The sequence below is a fragment of the Natator depressus genome, chromosome 3 (genome assembly GCF_965152275.1).
Source record: "Natator depressus isolate rNatDep1 chromosome 3, rNatDep2.hap1, whole genome shotgun sequence".
Taxonomy (NCBI): domain Eukaryota; kingdom Metazoa; phylum Chordata; order Testudines; family Cheloniidae; genus Natator; species Natator depressus.
In genome coordinates, this window is record NC_134236.1 from 128,025,730 (window position 1) to 128,037,894 (window position 12,165).

Below are 12,165 nucleotides of genomic sequence, written 5' to 3' on the forward strand. Positions count from 1 at the left end.
AGTGAACATACTAATATGCCTCCTATAAGCTATCTTTTCTGGCAGTTGTTTGTCGTTTTGTCTTCCCTACTCTTAAATCCCTTAGTTTGCTAGCTTGGTGGAAACTGTTTAAGTGTACAACACAAATTCTCCACTGAGGTTTGGCTACCCAACAAGTTATTCAAGTGGCTTTGTCTCATGAGGTTTCTCTTCATCCTCTGCTTTTCCAGGTTACTCCAATATCCTTGAACCTATAATTTATCATAATCTCATCTAAATGCTTTGAAATAATAAAGAGCTTAAATTGAACTTTTTTGGCCGAATGCGCTCCAAAATGTAACTTCATCAGTGAACACTCAGTATTCCAAGAGGGTGGGTTCTGTTATTCAGAGTTTAAACAGCCTCGGAGATTTTCAGTCTAGTTCGGTGTTGTGAAATTGATGTCTGCCTGCTGTAATCGGGCATATTGGCCTTACCTCTCTCAACAGGTTGGTTGTTTTGGTCTGCCTTGACTTGCTTTAAGATACAACTTTCCAATGACAGCAAAGTAATTTGCTCTCAACACATTTACTTTGGCAGTGTTACAGAGATGGATTGTGATGGTGGTGTTGGGGAAATGTTGTTTTCTTGGTTTATTTCTAAACTTTCATAACATGACAAAAGACAGGGAAGCATAAGAAAAAAATCAATGACAAGTCTAGAAGATTTCACATTTCACGTTCCAAATGAATTCAAAGACTGGTAATGACGAAAAAGGTTTGGCAAAATCTTGCTAGAAAGATTTTAAATGATCAGTGTCCCCACTACCTTGAAATCAAGGCACAGAAAGTACATTAAAACATGAACTGGGGCATGGAGAACCTGGGGAATTGGTGATGGGATAAAAAGTTACTGGTTCAAAAGAATAAATGGACACAAATTGGACCTCAGGAATGGTAACATACAAAAGCCAGTGGGAGAAAACTTCAATCTTCCTGGACATTCTATAACAGATTTGAAAGTAGTTATACTTGAACAAAAAAACTTCAGAAACAGACTTCAAAGAGAAACAGCAGAACTAAAATTCATTTGCAAATTTAACACCATTAATTTGGGCTTGAATAGGGACTGGGAGTGGCTGGCTCATTACAGAAGCAGCTTTGCCTCTCCTGGAATTGACACCTTCTCATCTATTGTTGGGAGTGGACTACATCCACCCTGATTGAATTGGCCCTGTCATCACTGGTTCTCCACTTGTAAGGTAACTCCCTTCTCTTCATGTGTCAGTATATTTATGTCTGCATCTGTAATTTTCACTCCATGCATCTGAGGAAGTGGGGATTTTTACCCACGAAAGCTTATGCTCAAATCAATCGGTTAGTCTTTAAGATGCCACCGGACTCCTTGTTGTTTTTGGTTCAAATCCAGAGCAGGTTGGAAGTGATCAAAATTTAGTGTAATCTAATGGCTGTTCAGTGGCCACTTCAACATGAGTTTGGTAGTCTCAGTCCAGTTACTAGTGGCCAGGATGTCCACATTGGTCTTGACTCTAATTTTTCCCTTTGTAGGCACTCTCCACAGAGAGATCAATGATTGAGGGCCTGAACCAAATCATATTATTTAATTTATTTGTACAATGGCAGCGCCTAGAGACCCCAGCTGACATGAGGGTCCTGGTGCACTGGTTACTAAACAACCACACAGTAAGAGCCCCATAGGGCTTACACTCTCACTAGAAAACAGAGAGAAAGAGTTGGAGAAGGATGGTATAGTTGTTAGTGTGGTACTTTGGATTCAGTTCCTTCCTCTGCCATAAGTTACCTGTGTGACCATGGGAAATCACATAGTTTCTCTCTGGCCCAGATCCAGAAAGGTACTTAGGTGCCCAAGTCCCAGTTTTAGGCTCCACTGCGATCTGCAAAACTCCCACTTGGGTGCCTAAGGTCACTCGGCAGCTAAGTTTTTGCAGTAAAAGTTTCCTTTGTGCCTAAGCTTCTGTCATTGGGCACAAATACGGTTGCCTCCCTCTAAGCGTCCAGACACCTATCTCCCATCTAAGCCTCAGAGCAATCCACAAAGTGAGGGAAGATACGTGGTCATCCACCAAACTTGCATGCAAGGTCTGGACCTTGGATCTCCCACCTCAGTGCCCAAACCATCAAGCTTCAGAGTCGTTCTTGCCCTCTCTCTGGTTCAGTGACTCCTTCACTGTTTATCCACAGTGCTCAAATCCTTTCTTTCCCTACATATAGAGGGGGAAATTACACCCAAGTCTTCCATGTCCCAGGTGAGAGCTCTCACCACTGGATTAAAAGATATAGGCTGGGCATCACTTCCTCCTCTGGCTCACTTGTGTAGAGCAAGGCAGGTGCCTAGCTCATTCTCCCTCCCAAGAAATGAGTTAGGTGCCCAAGCCACCAGTCGCCAGAGGAGGGATTCCTGGTTGTAGATCACTGCAGCCCAATCTTCAGTGCCTATTTCCATCAGCTGGGTGGGGCTTAGTAAACGCCCTTCTCTTCAGCATCTCCCATTAGCTAGCTTAGGCAGTTCCCATCTCATGTGCTGTCTTTTGTGGATGTCATTCTTAGGCACATATCTCTCCATCCATTGTGTAGGTAGCCTAGGTTCCTAACTGAGGCTTTGTGGATTGCAGTGTTGTTCCTGTGATTTTTCTAGGCTCCTAAAAGTTAGATATTGCTCAGCATTGTAATCTCTAAATCCCTTTGTGGATCTGGGTCTCTACATCTCAGTTCCTAATCTGTAAAATGGGGATATAGCACTTTCCTATAACGGGGGGTTGTGAAGATAAATATGTTAAAGCTTGAGCTGCACTCAGATGTTACAGTAGTGGGGGGCATGTGAGATCCATAGAGAAAAGAAGTACTATCATCCACATTTTACAGATGGGGGAACAGCGTGACAGAGATTAACTGTGGCTTTGCCAAGGTCACACAGGAAGTCTGTGGCAGAGCAGGGGCTTGAATCCAAATCTCCTGATTCCCCTTCAAAAGCCCCAGTACATTCTTTTTCTCTTGGGATGTCTTGTCATTGACTTTAAGGGATCAAGTGCTGGATGAGGATGGAAACCAAATTACCCTCTCATCCATATTCTCATCAGGGTGGACAAAGATTGCATTACCACTGTTTTTTCTGTTAGTCAATAGAGTAAGATTAAGTCTCTACAGCTCCCACTTTATTTATCTAGGTATTTATGTAGCTCTTCCTGTCATCATAGTATCTGAGCACCACTCCAGAGAAAAACACACACACACAAATGACTATGAGGGGGGAAAAAACCATTGCTAAAATGCAGACACAAGGCATAGGTTTTTCTCTGTCAGTTGATGCATCTGCTCCTGAAGCTAATTACTATTAAAAAGGAAAAAGCAAAACAAAAGAGTGTTGTCAGCAGAAAAAGAATGCTTTTATTGTTTGTGAAAATTACAGTCAAATTCCAACTATATGAATATTAGGATTTTTTGTTTTTTTAAATGGAAGCTGTGAGGTTGTCTCTCCATTTACAGAAAATGATAATTATCATGTCTTACCATAAGACATCTGCATTTCCTACTTTAAATGCTAGGAAATGCAAACAAACCACAGTTTAAGCATGAAAACTAAGTGGATTTATGACTGGGTTTTTTTTCTTCACTAAAATAAAGGTGAGCTATATATAGCCAACACTTTCCTCCAGAAAAGGGAGGTATGCAAGTCTGGAGGCTTGTGTACTTTGGATGCACAAATTCTGCTTTTATTCCTCTTCCTTGCTCAAAGCTTTACCCTCTCATTAGCCTACATACATAACCTAAAGCTTTAAACTTTCCTGTATCTGACATTAATCGTAATAAAGCATCATTGCACAATTTGTAAAACGAAGCCAGCATTTCAGCTGGTTGATGACATTTTCTAAGGTCCATTTCTCTGTGACTTGTAATGCCCAGGAGGGTGATTATCTGCTGGTAACTACATGCCTTTCATACCTTATTGCTTATTCAGAAAACAGTAAAATGATAGAGAAAATTGTTTGAGGACTTAATGGTTTCACCTCCCTGGCGGCACCAGCCCTTTTGATGCTTGGAAAATAAAATGCCTTAGTGCTCATTTCTGTCTGAAAGTGAAAATGGCATAAAAACTAGTTAGGGTTAGGGAAATGTGTTTCAATGCAAGCAGATCCTGCTTTTCTCAATTCCAGGAACAATGGTAAGTGTATATGCACCTGACAGGAGACTAAAATCCAAACTGAGGACCATTTAGCATGTTCGAAGTGACTGGGGAATTAAATTAGAGAGAGAAATATTTTTTTCCCTCTAACCTGTTGTAACTCCTAGTTAGAACAACCTGACAGAGAGACTTCAATCATGGCCTATATTTGCTCCCCTCTACCTCCATTACTGGAGGAGATTGGATGACACAGAAGCGGGGATCAGATGTCCTTCTTTGTGGTCTCTGTCCCAATGTGCCTGCAGAAACCACTCGAGTCCAAATCTGTGGGGGGGAGGGTGGGTAGTCTCTGCAGAGCAGGAAAGGGTATGCTGGGGTTGGGGGTCATGGAAGAAGTCACAACCCATAACATGCTTCTTTCCAACCCTGGCAGATATATATCCTGGAGTTTAGGCAGCATTAAGTAGCCTGACATTTTACTCTGGGTGAAATTCATCTCTGTGCAGTAGGGCCAGAAAAAGACCCCTGCATGGACCACTTAAGACTCACATAACCCTTTTGAGGACTTATGTTGGATGTTGCTGGCATATGGGTCTGTGCTGGCTGCTCTGCACAGAGATGAAAGGATTTTGCACAAGAAGACCAGTCGCAACAAGGCTCCTATGCTGGATGGAGGCAGGTCCAACCATTATCACTCAGATACACCATTAGCTCATTATTGCAGAATGAAGCTCATGTTTTATGTAAGTATCCAGACTGAATCTGAACCTTTCAAAGTGTTGCAGCTCACCCATGGCTCCTATAAGTAGCTAAAGGATCACAGTAAATCCTCATTTCTGTTTTGAAGGGGGTTTCAATTTTCCAATATCAGTATTTTTGCCTGTAAAGGCTCTGAGCAACCTCCTTTCTCTCCAGAGTAATTGTTTAATGTTCAAAGTTTCCCTAATTAAAATAGTAAATTAAGTATGCACTGCAGAGGTGTTTTAATTGCTAGTATTTCACATTAACGGTTGAACCATCCAAAACCAGGACACACCAAATTATCTATTATTTAGCATACAATTAAACATTTTTTGGAGCGCACTTGGGTCTGTTCTCTGGCGTAGGTGATCAAGAAGTGCTTTTCATGCCATTGATGACCACTGACTGTTGGAGTGAACTTCCCAAAGTCTCATGCCTTTTTGGTTTTGTTTTTATTTTTAGTTTTTGAGAGTGGACCAAGACAAAGACCGAGAATGCAGCCTGGACTGTGCAGGATCCCCTCAGAAGTCACTTTGTGCTTCTGATGGTAGGACTTTCCTGTCCCGTTGTGAATTTCAACGAGCAAAATGCAAAGATCCTCAGCTGGAAATCGCATATAGGGGCAACTGCAAAGGTAAGCACTGCAAAGCCTGGTGTGTTCAGTATGTAGAAAATTAAACTAAATTAGGGGTGTTGTACTCTGATAATCAGCAGGAACAGTGGGGTTTTCAGGGAATGGTTTCAACCCCACTAGACAAGAATTGACCCAAATATCTCTAAGTATGGTAAGAATGGGAGGTCTAGATCCTATTCTAAACTCTGCCACTGATTTGGGGCCTGATGCAAAGCCTATGAAGTCATTGGCAGTCTTTCTGTTGATTTCAGTGGGCTTTGCATCAGGCCCATGCTATGGGATCTGGTTCAAGTGTAGCTTGGTTTTCCCATGTGAGGGGTTGAGGGGGGGGGAAGTTGGTAAGGTGATGAGATGCCCATCGGAAAGATACGCTGTTCGGGCAAGTTATTATATATGAAGATATATCAGTCAATGCAACAGAAATAAAATAAACCCAACTCCTCACAAAGCACCTGATTTTTATTTATTGCCTCAGAGGGCTAATGTGATGTTTGGTCTGGATTCTGCACGCTGTCCTTTGCAAGTGCAGATGGCCATTCATGCAGTCCAACTTTCAGGATCAGGCCCTCTGTGCCAGTGTTTTACTGGCTGATGAGTCTTCACATTAATTGTGCTACAATGAAAAATTAACTAAGGACCATTTCCATGAGTAAATATTTGTCTGAAGCAGCCACTTGAAAGTATCCCCCAAAGTTTCCAATACAAAATGATTAAATCTTGAGTTGAGAACCTTCCTCTGCTAGACACCAGTATTTTGGTGATTTCCCCTGACATCTCAAGCATCCATGTGTTTGGCTGGGCTGAGCATCTTTTTGTTTAATAAGGAAACTCAATTTTGTGAGATTAATTCAAATATCAGGTTTCAGAGTAGCAGCCGTGTTAGTCTGTATTCGCAAAAAGAAAAGGAGGACTAGTGGCACCTTAGAGACTAACCAATTTATTTGAGCATAAGCTTTCGTGAGTCCCTCACGAAAGCTTATGCTCAAATAAATTGGTTAGTCTCTAAGGTGCCACTAGTATTCCTTTTCTTAATTCAAATATGTTTTTCTTAAAATCCCTAATTTTAAGAGACAAAATTGGTTTCTTCTAGAACTGGATTTGCAAAAGTGTCTAAATAAGTTAGGAGCATATATCCCATTGAAAATGAATGAGAACTGCACTCCTAAGTCACTTGGGTGCTTTTGGAAATACCACTCATAGTCCCTATGTGGTCACTCCTTCATCTAGGGCCTGCTCCAACTTTCATTGACTTCAATGGGAGTTGGATTGGATCCTCACTGTTACTTTCTTTGGCCTGATGCTGCAATTTATTGTGCGTGGGTGGACTGCCATGCCTGGAAAGATCCCTTTTGAAGTCAGTAGGGCTTTGGGTAGGCGCAGCAGTTTGCCTGTGTGCAAGATGTTGTAGGATTGAGGCCTTTGTTTATTTCCCTCCAGTTCTTTGTAATTTCCTGAAGCAAGTGTTCTTACGCCCTTTGCATATTTATTTAGACACATAACTGCACCTCTCTTGAAGCCTGATTCTGTGAAGTGATGAGCAATCACAATTCCCTCTGAAGTAAACGAGAATGGAGACTGACCCAGCCCTTGCTGGACTGGGTCCACAGTTAGAATTTTCCTGCGTGTACCTCAGAAATAGGAACCAAACAGATTCCTGTTTGAGGCTTCCTGCCTACCGCCTTAAGTACTTTCCATTGAGGCGGGCAGGCTCATTCTTCTACTTCTTAATTACATTCCTTTTGCTAGAAAAAACATGTTTGTTTTGATTCAATTTAACAAACAAAAATAATCACCCAGGAGGTAAATCCATGGGTTTAAATGACAAGAAAGAAGTCTTTTAAATTTGTGTTCATTTTGAAATCTAGTGAAATAAGTTTGAGATGGTAGCAAAACCTCATTCTCCTTCCCTAGTTCCTTCATTTGTTCTATCAGTTCTCCTTCTCCCCTAAGTTCAGAGACACTGGGCAATGGGATGTCCCAACATTTCAGTTCCATTATTTAGTGATCTAAAACATGCACATGCTGGTCATAGAGACCTTGGGCTGGCATGCTTAGAGAAATGATGACATGCTTCCTCTCTTAAATGCAGGGCTTGATTTCCTTCTCAGTGCTCTATTTTATTTATTTATTTATTTGTTAAATATAAGTATAACAGTGATCACAAAGATTTACCTTCCCTTACACTCTAATAACAACAACAAAAAGATTGAGACCACACAGACTCAACCTCTTAGAGACAATTTTCTATTTCATCTCTCTCTATTAGCTCCGACAAGCCTCTAAAGCATCCAGATTGCTCTAAGAGACATTCTGTCTCCTCCTCCCCCTAGACGAAACATCATGCTAGCATTGTATTAGCTGATGGACCTACTTCCTTATATGAACAAAGAAAACATAATGGAGTTACTTGAGCCCAAGTGCCTGTTGTTTCCACTAACAACAGGAAGAATTATTGTAAACACTTCGTGTTAGTGCACTCTACATATTTAAAACACTATGCACTCTGTGAAGTAAAATGTTATGCATACTTTTTTCTTCATTATTTCTCCATGCAATTTACCAAATGCACTGACAATGGCAACTACAGAATGCTTCTTTCCCCCATAAAAATATATAGAATTTCCCTATGCAAAGCCTGTGGGGATCAGTTCTAGCAGTGCTTGCAAATTTTTGCAGCAGTTGGTGATATATCAAAGTTTGTGGAAGTACTTTATTGCTGTGTACGTTTTCACCTATAGCATTTTAGCACAATTGTAATCCTGGCATCTGACCCCCCAGCTCTACTCGGGCAGCTTAAATATTACCGCTAGTTGCCACACACAGCTCAGGGTAGTGCTTTTTGTCTCTCAGCTCAATGAGCACTAAATTCACTCAACTTTAAATTTTATTTTTCTATATAGATGCTATACTGCTTTAGGGCATAAGCGCCAGTTGTACGCCTGATGAATATCAGTGAGAAAGAGACTACTTCTATTTTCACTTTTAATTTCATATTTAATTTAATCTAATCAAAACAGCCTTGGGGTGTTCAGTGACATGCCACTTCACTCCTGCCCGTGGCAGCAATCTTCTGAACTAACTCAAGCTGCGCAAACAAGTTGGCGCACAGAAAAAGGGAGGCCAACTGGTCTCACTGCAGTTTCAATCTTTGCCTCCCACCTTGCTACACTGTCACCTTTGATAACCCCAATCAAACGTTCTACTGAAGGTGCTGAGACAGACTCCACTTCAGCCAACTGCCTATGAGGAGCGAAGCTTGTTGTTGCAGGTGATGGATTGATTAGTTGAAGAGCAGAGATTTTTAGTAGAGCTGACTGAGAACATTTTCATGAAAATTGAATTCTGTTTACATGCCTGTTTTTGGACCAAAACCTGAGAGTCTCGATTCAGGAACGGGGGGAGACTCAGGTTCAAATCCATACATGCCTGATTCCGAGCGGAATTTTTCATCCCTGATTACTTTGAATCCGGCAGAGCAGGGACTTGAGCCTGAGTCTCTCTCTTACCTTCTCCCCCAATAACTTCCCAACTAAAACTTCAGCAAAACTGATACATCTCCATGAAATATTTTGGCTTTGATGCAATTTCATTTTTGTCCAGAATGCTGTGACCAGCTCTGGTTTCAGGTCAGCATCCACACTGATCTCTTGTGGCCATCTCTGCCATCTAGCCTTTCTGAATAACTTGTAGTCAGTATTTTCTCTTAAGCCTTTTACATGCCTGTTTACACAATCAAAACTGGGATATTTTACATACACAATAAAGTTTGAATCAAATTCAAATTAATGTCTCCTCACATTCTTTTCTCCAAATATTAGCCCCAGACATATCTCTCCTCCCACAAAAGCCAAGAATTCACAGTGACTTTCTTCTTTGTCCAATTCTGTTATCAGTATTTGCTTGATATATTTATTTTGGGACTGTCAAAAGACTAGAATTACAGAGATACCGTTGTCTTAAAGAACTTATTGTTTTCTGTATTGTTTTTGTTAATTGTTTAGGTTTCATTTACCAGGAAAAGTTGACATTTAAGGGAATTCGTTAGCACCATGGGGGAAGCTATTTTTAAGTTTGGATTTTAAATGAGACAATAAAACCTATTGACAGAACTTTAATCCCAGTCTCCTTTCTCCCACTTCTGTCCCCTGTGCCCTCATGCCTGTAACAGGCACTTAAATAGCTGTGTGTGAATTTTTGTTTTTGAAGATAATAAAGTAAAGGGAGGATGAACTGGTCTGAAATGAGGTACTTCATGAGCCCCACACCCACCTTTGACCAAAATTAGAACTTGCCTAATGGACTCTTTTAATGTTAAGAAAAACAACAACCCTGCAATTCATTTTTCTCTCTATTATTTTTCATTTTTGTGCACTCTTATGCTTCCAGGCAAGGCTGGAACCAGATGCTGAAGTGCTGGAAACATTATGAGAAGTCTGATTCTTGTAATATTTCCAGCCCACTTTTGTAGCTTCAAGAGGTTCAGCTAGTTTGAATAAACTTTAGATGAACAGCCACATTTTTGGATGCTTCTCCAAACCAAACCTAAACTCTGAACTTCCCTCACTAGAAACAGACATTTGGTTGTGCAAGAAAATTGGTGCGAGCTGAGAAGCATTATTATTTGTGTTACAGTTGAACCAAGAAGAACTAATTGTGATCAGGGCCCAATGTATATAGACATAGAAGGAGACAACCCCTGCCCTGAAGTGTTTACAATCTAAATAGACAAGAGTGGGTGAAAGAAATGACAATAGTTCCTATTTTACAAATGGACCACTGAAACACAGTGAGATTAAGTGACTAGCTGAAGGTCACACAGGAAGTCTGTCACAGAACCAGGGATTGCACCTAGATTTGGGACAGTAGTCCAGGGCCTTATTCACAAGACTATCCTGGTATACTTTACTTAAGCCTACTGGTATAACCAGTATAACCTGGAACTCTACTCTAGTGAGGCTTGATCCTCTGAGGTGCTGATCCTGTGAGGTTGACGTGCCTCGACTTCTATTGAAGTCAGTGGGATTTGAGGAGTCTTGGAACCTCGAAGGAGTGCTCCATGCTTTTACAGGATTGACTCTTGATGCTCTGTAGGTAAATATGAACCATCTGAGCTAAAATTTCCTGACCCTGACCAAAACGAGTGCCTGAGTACAACCAAATATGGCACTTAAAAAATAATTTGAATAGAAAAGTCACATAATTGTCTACAAACAACCTTGAGATCCTGTCATCTGGACCCTTGAGTCATGCAGAGCCCCTTTATAGTTAGTAAAAAGAAAAGGAGTACTTGTGGCACCTTAGCGACTAACCAATTTATTTGAGCATAAGCTTTTGTGAGCTACAGCTCACTTCATCGGATGCATTCAGTGGAAAATACAGTATGCATCCGATGAAGTGAGCTGTAGCTCACAAAAGCTTATGCTCAAATAAATTGGTTAGTCTCTAAGGTGCCACAAGTCCTCCTTTTCTTTTTGCGAATACAGACTAACACGGCTGTTACTCTGCAACCTGTCTTTATAGTTAGTGGAGCTTTGCACAGCACAGGAATCTGCTGTCAGGATGCTGCCAAAGGGTACAATCTTGTAGTTAATGGGGGTTTTTCTCAACTAAGAACTGAGCCCAGATCATCCCTTAAGGTTTGCACTTGTGGAGGGATCAAAAGTGGCTGGCCTATGTGGAAGTGGGGAGTTGCACTGACATAATCTTTAATCCCCTCATAAACTTCCCAAAGACCTTGTGTTGTCCTTGGAGCTCTATGGTTTCCGAGGAGTGAAAATGTGGGGCGGAGGAAGGTCATAGGGTGATGTGAAACTTTCTCTCCAGGGCTTCATACCCTACCAATCCTGCCCAGAACTCCTCTGCATTTAGATTGCATGGATACTTTCTCCACCCACAGAAGCCGCCCTGAGAGTTGCAGGTGGGGTTGCCATGGCATCAGAAATCCACCAGAGCCGTGCTGCCAGCGAGGGTGAGGAGGGAGCCTGGGTTACCCGCCTTCTATGCTTGCCCACAATGAGACACCTTTCAGCTTGTCTGACCCCTCCATTTCTCTCCCCCAGTCTTTTCTTCACATAACAAATGGACACGCAACATAAATGTGTGTTGCCTCTTATAAATCAGAAAAAAAAATCATAAATCAGGGGAATGTAAGTGACTCATGATAGCGATGGATCTCCAGATCTCAAGTGCTGACTTCTGTTCAGGCTGCTAGGAGAGGACCTATCGCTCTAATTCTGCTTTGATCTGATCAATGGCATTTTCACAGTTGAAGCACAAAAATCCTTAGATTTCTTTGAGGCAGGTTCAGTTGGAGGAGGAGGGATCCTAAAAAATCTCATGAAAGGCTGACGTTAGGCAGTAATGCCTTCCTTCCAATTCACACTGCTGTGTCGGTTTCTATCTGGTGCTCAAGTACATGCTGCACTCCAGCCTTTGGAGGCCAAGCTTTACATTTAAAGGAAGGAATATTGTCTAGTAATTAGAGTGTGGGACTGGAGATAAGACTTCTGTGTTTTATTTCTGGCTTTGCATCTACTTTGAGTATGACATTGAATAACTCAGTGTGTCTGTCTCATTTACCCACCAGTTCGATGGGCACCTAACAGTACCTAACACAGATATTGTGAGACTTCATTAGCATGTATAAATTGTTTCGAGAGCTTTGGATGAAA

At 41.4% G+C, this 12,165-nt stretch overlaps 1 protein-coding gene across 1 annotated transcript in view; it reads left to right on the top strand.

Moving 5' to 3' along the window:
- SMOC2 (SPARC related modular calcium binding 2) overlaps positions 1-12,165 on the top strand; it is a 171,884-nt gene that overhangs the window by 50,251 nt on the left and 109,468 nt on the right. Inside the window, exon 2 of the mRNA XM_074948786.1 lies at positions 5,323-5,494. Coding sequence (XP_074804887.1) covers positions 5,323-5,494 — 172 coding nt within the window. The remainder of the gene's footprint in view (positions 1-5,322; positions 5,495-12,165) is intronic.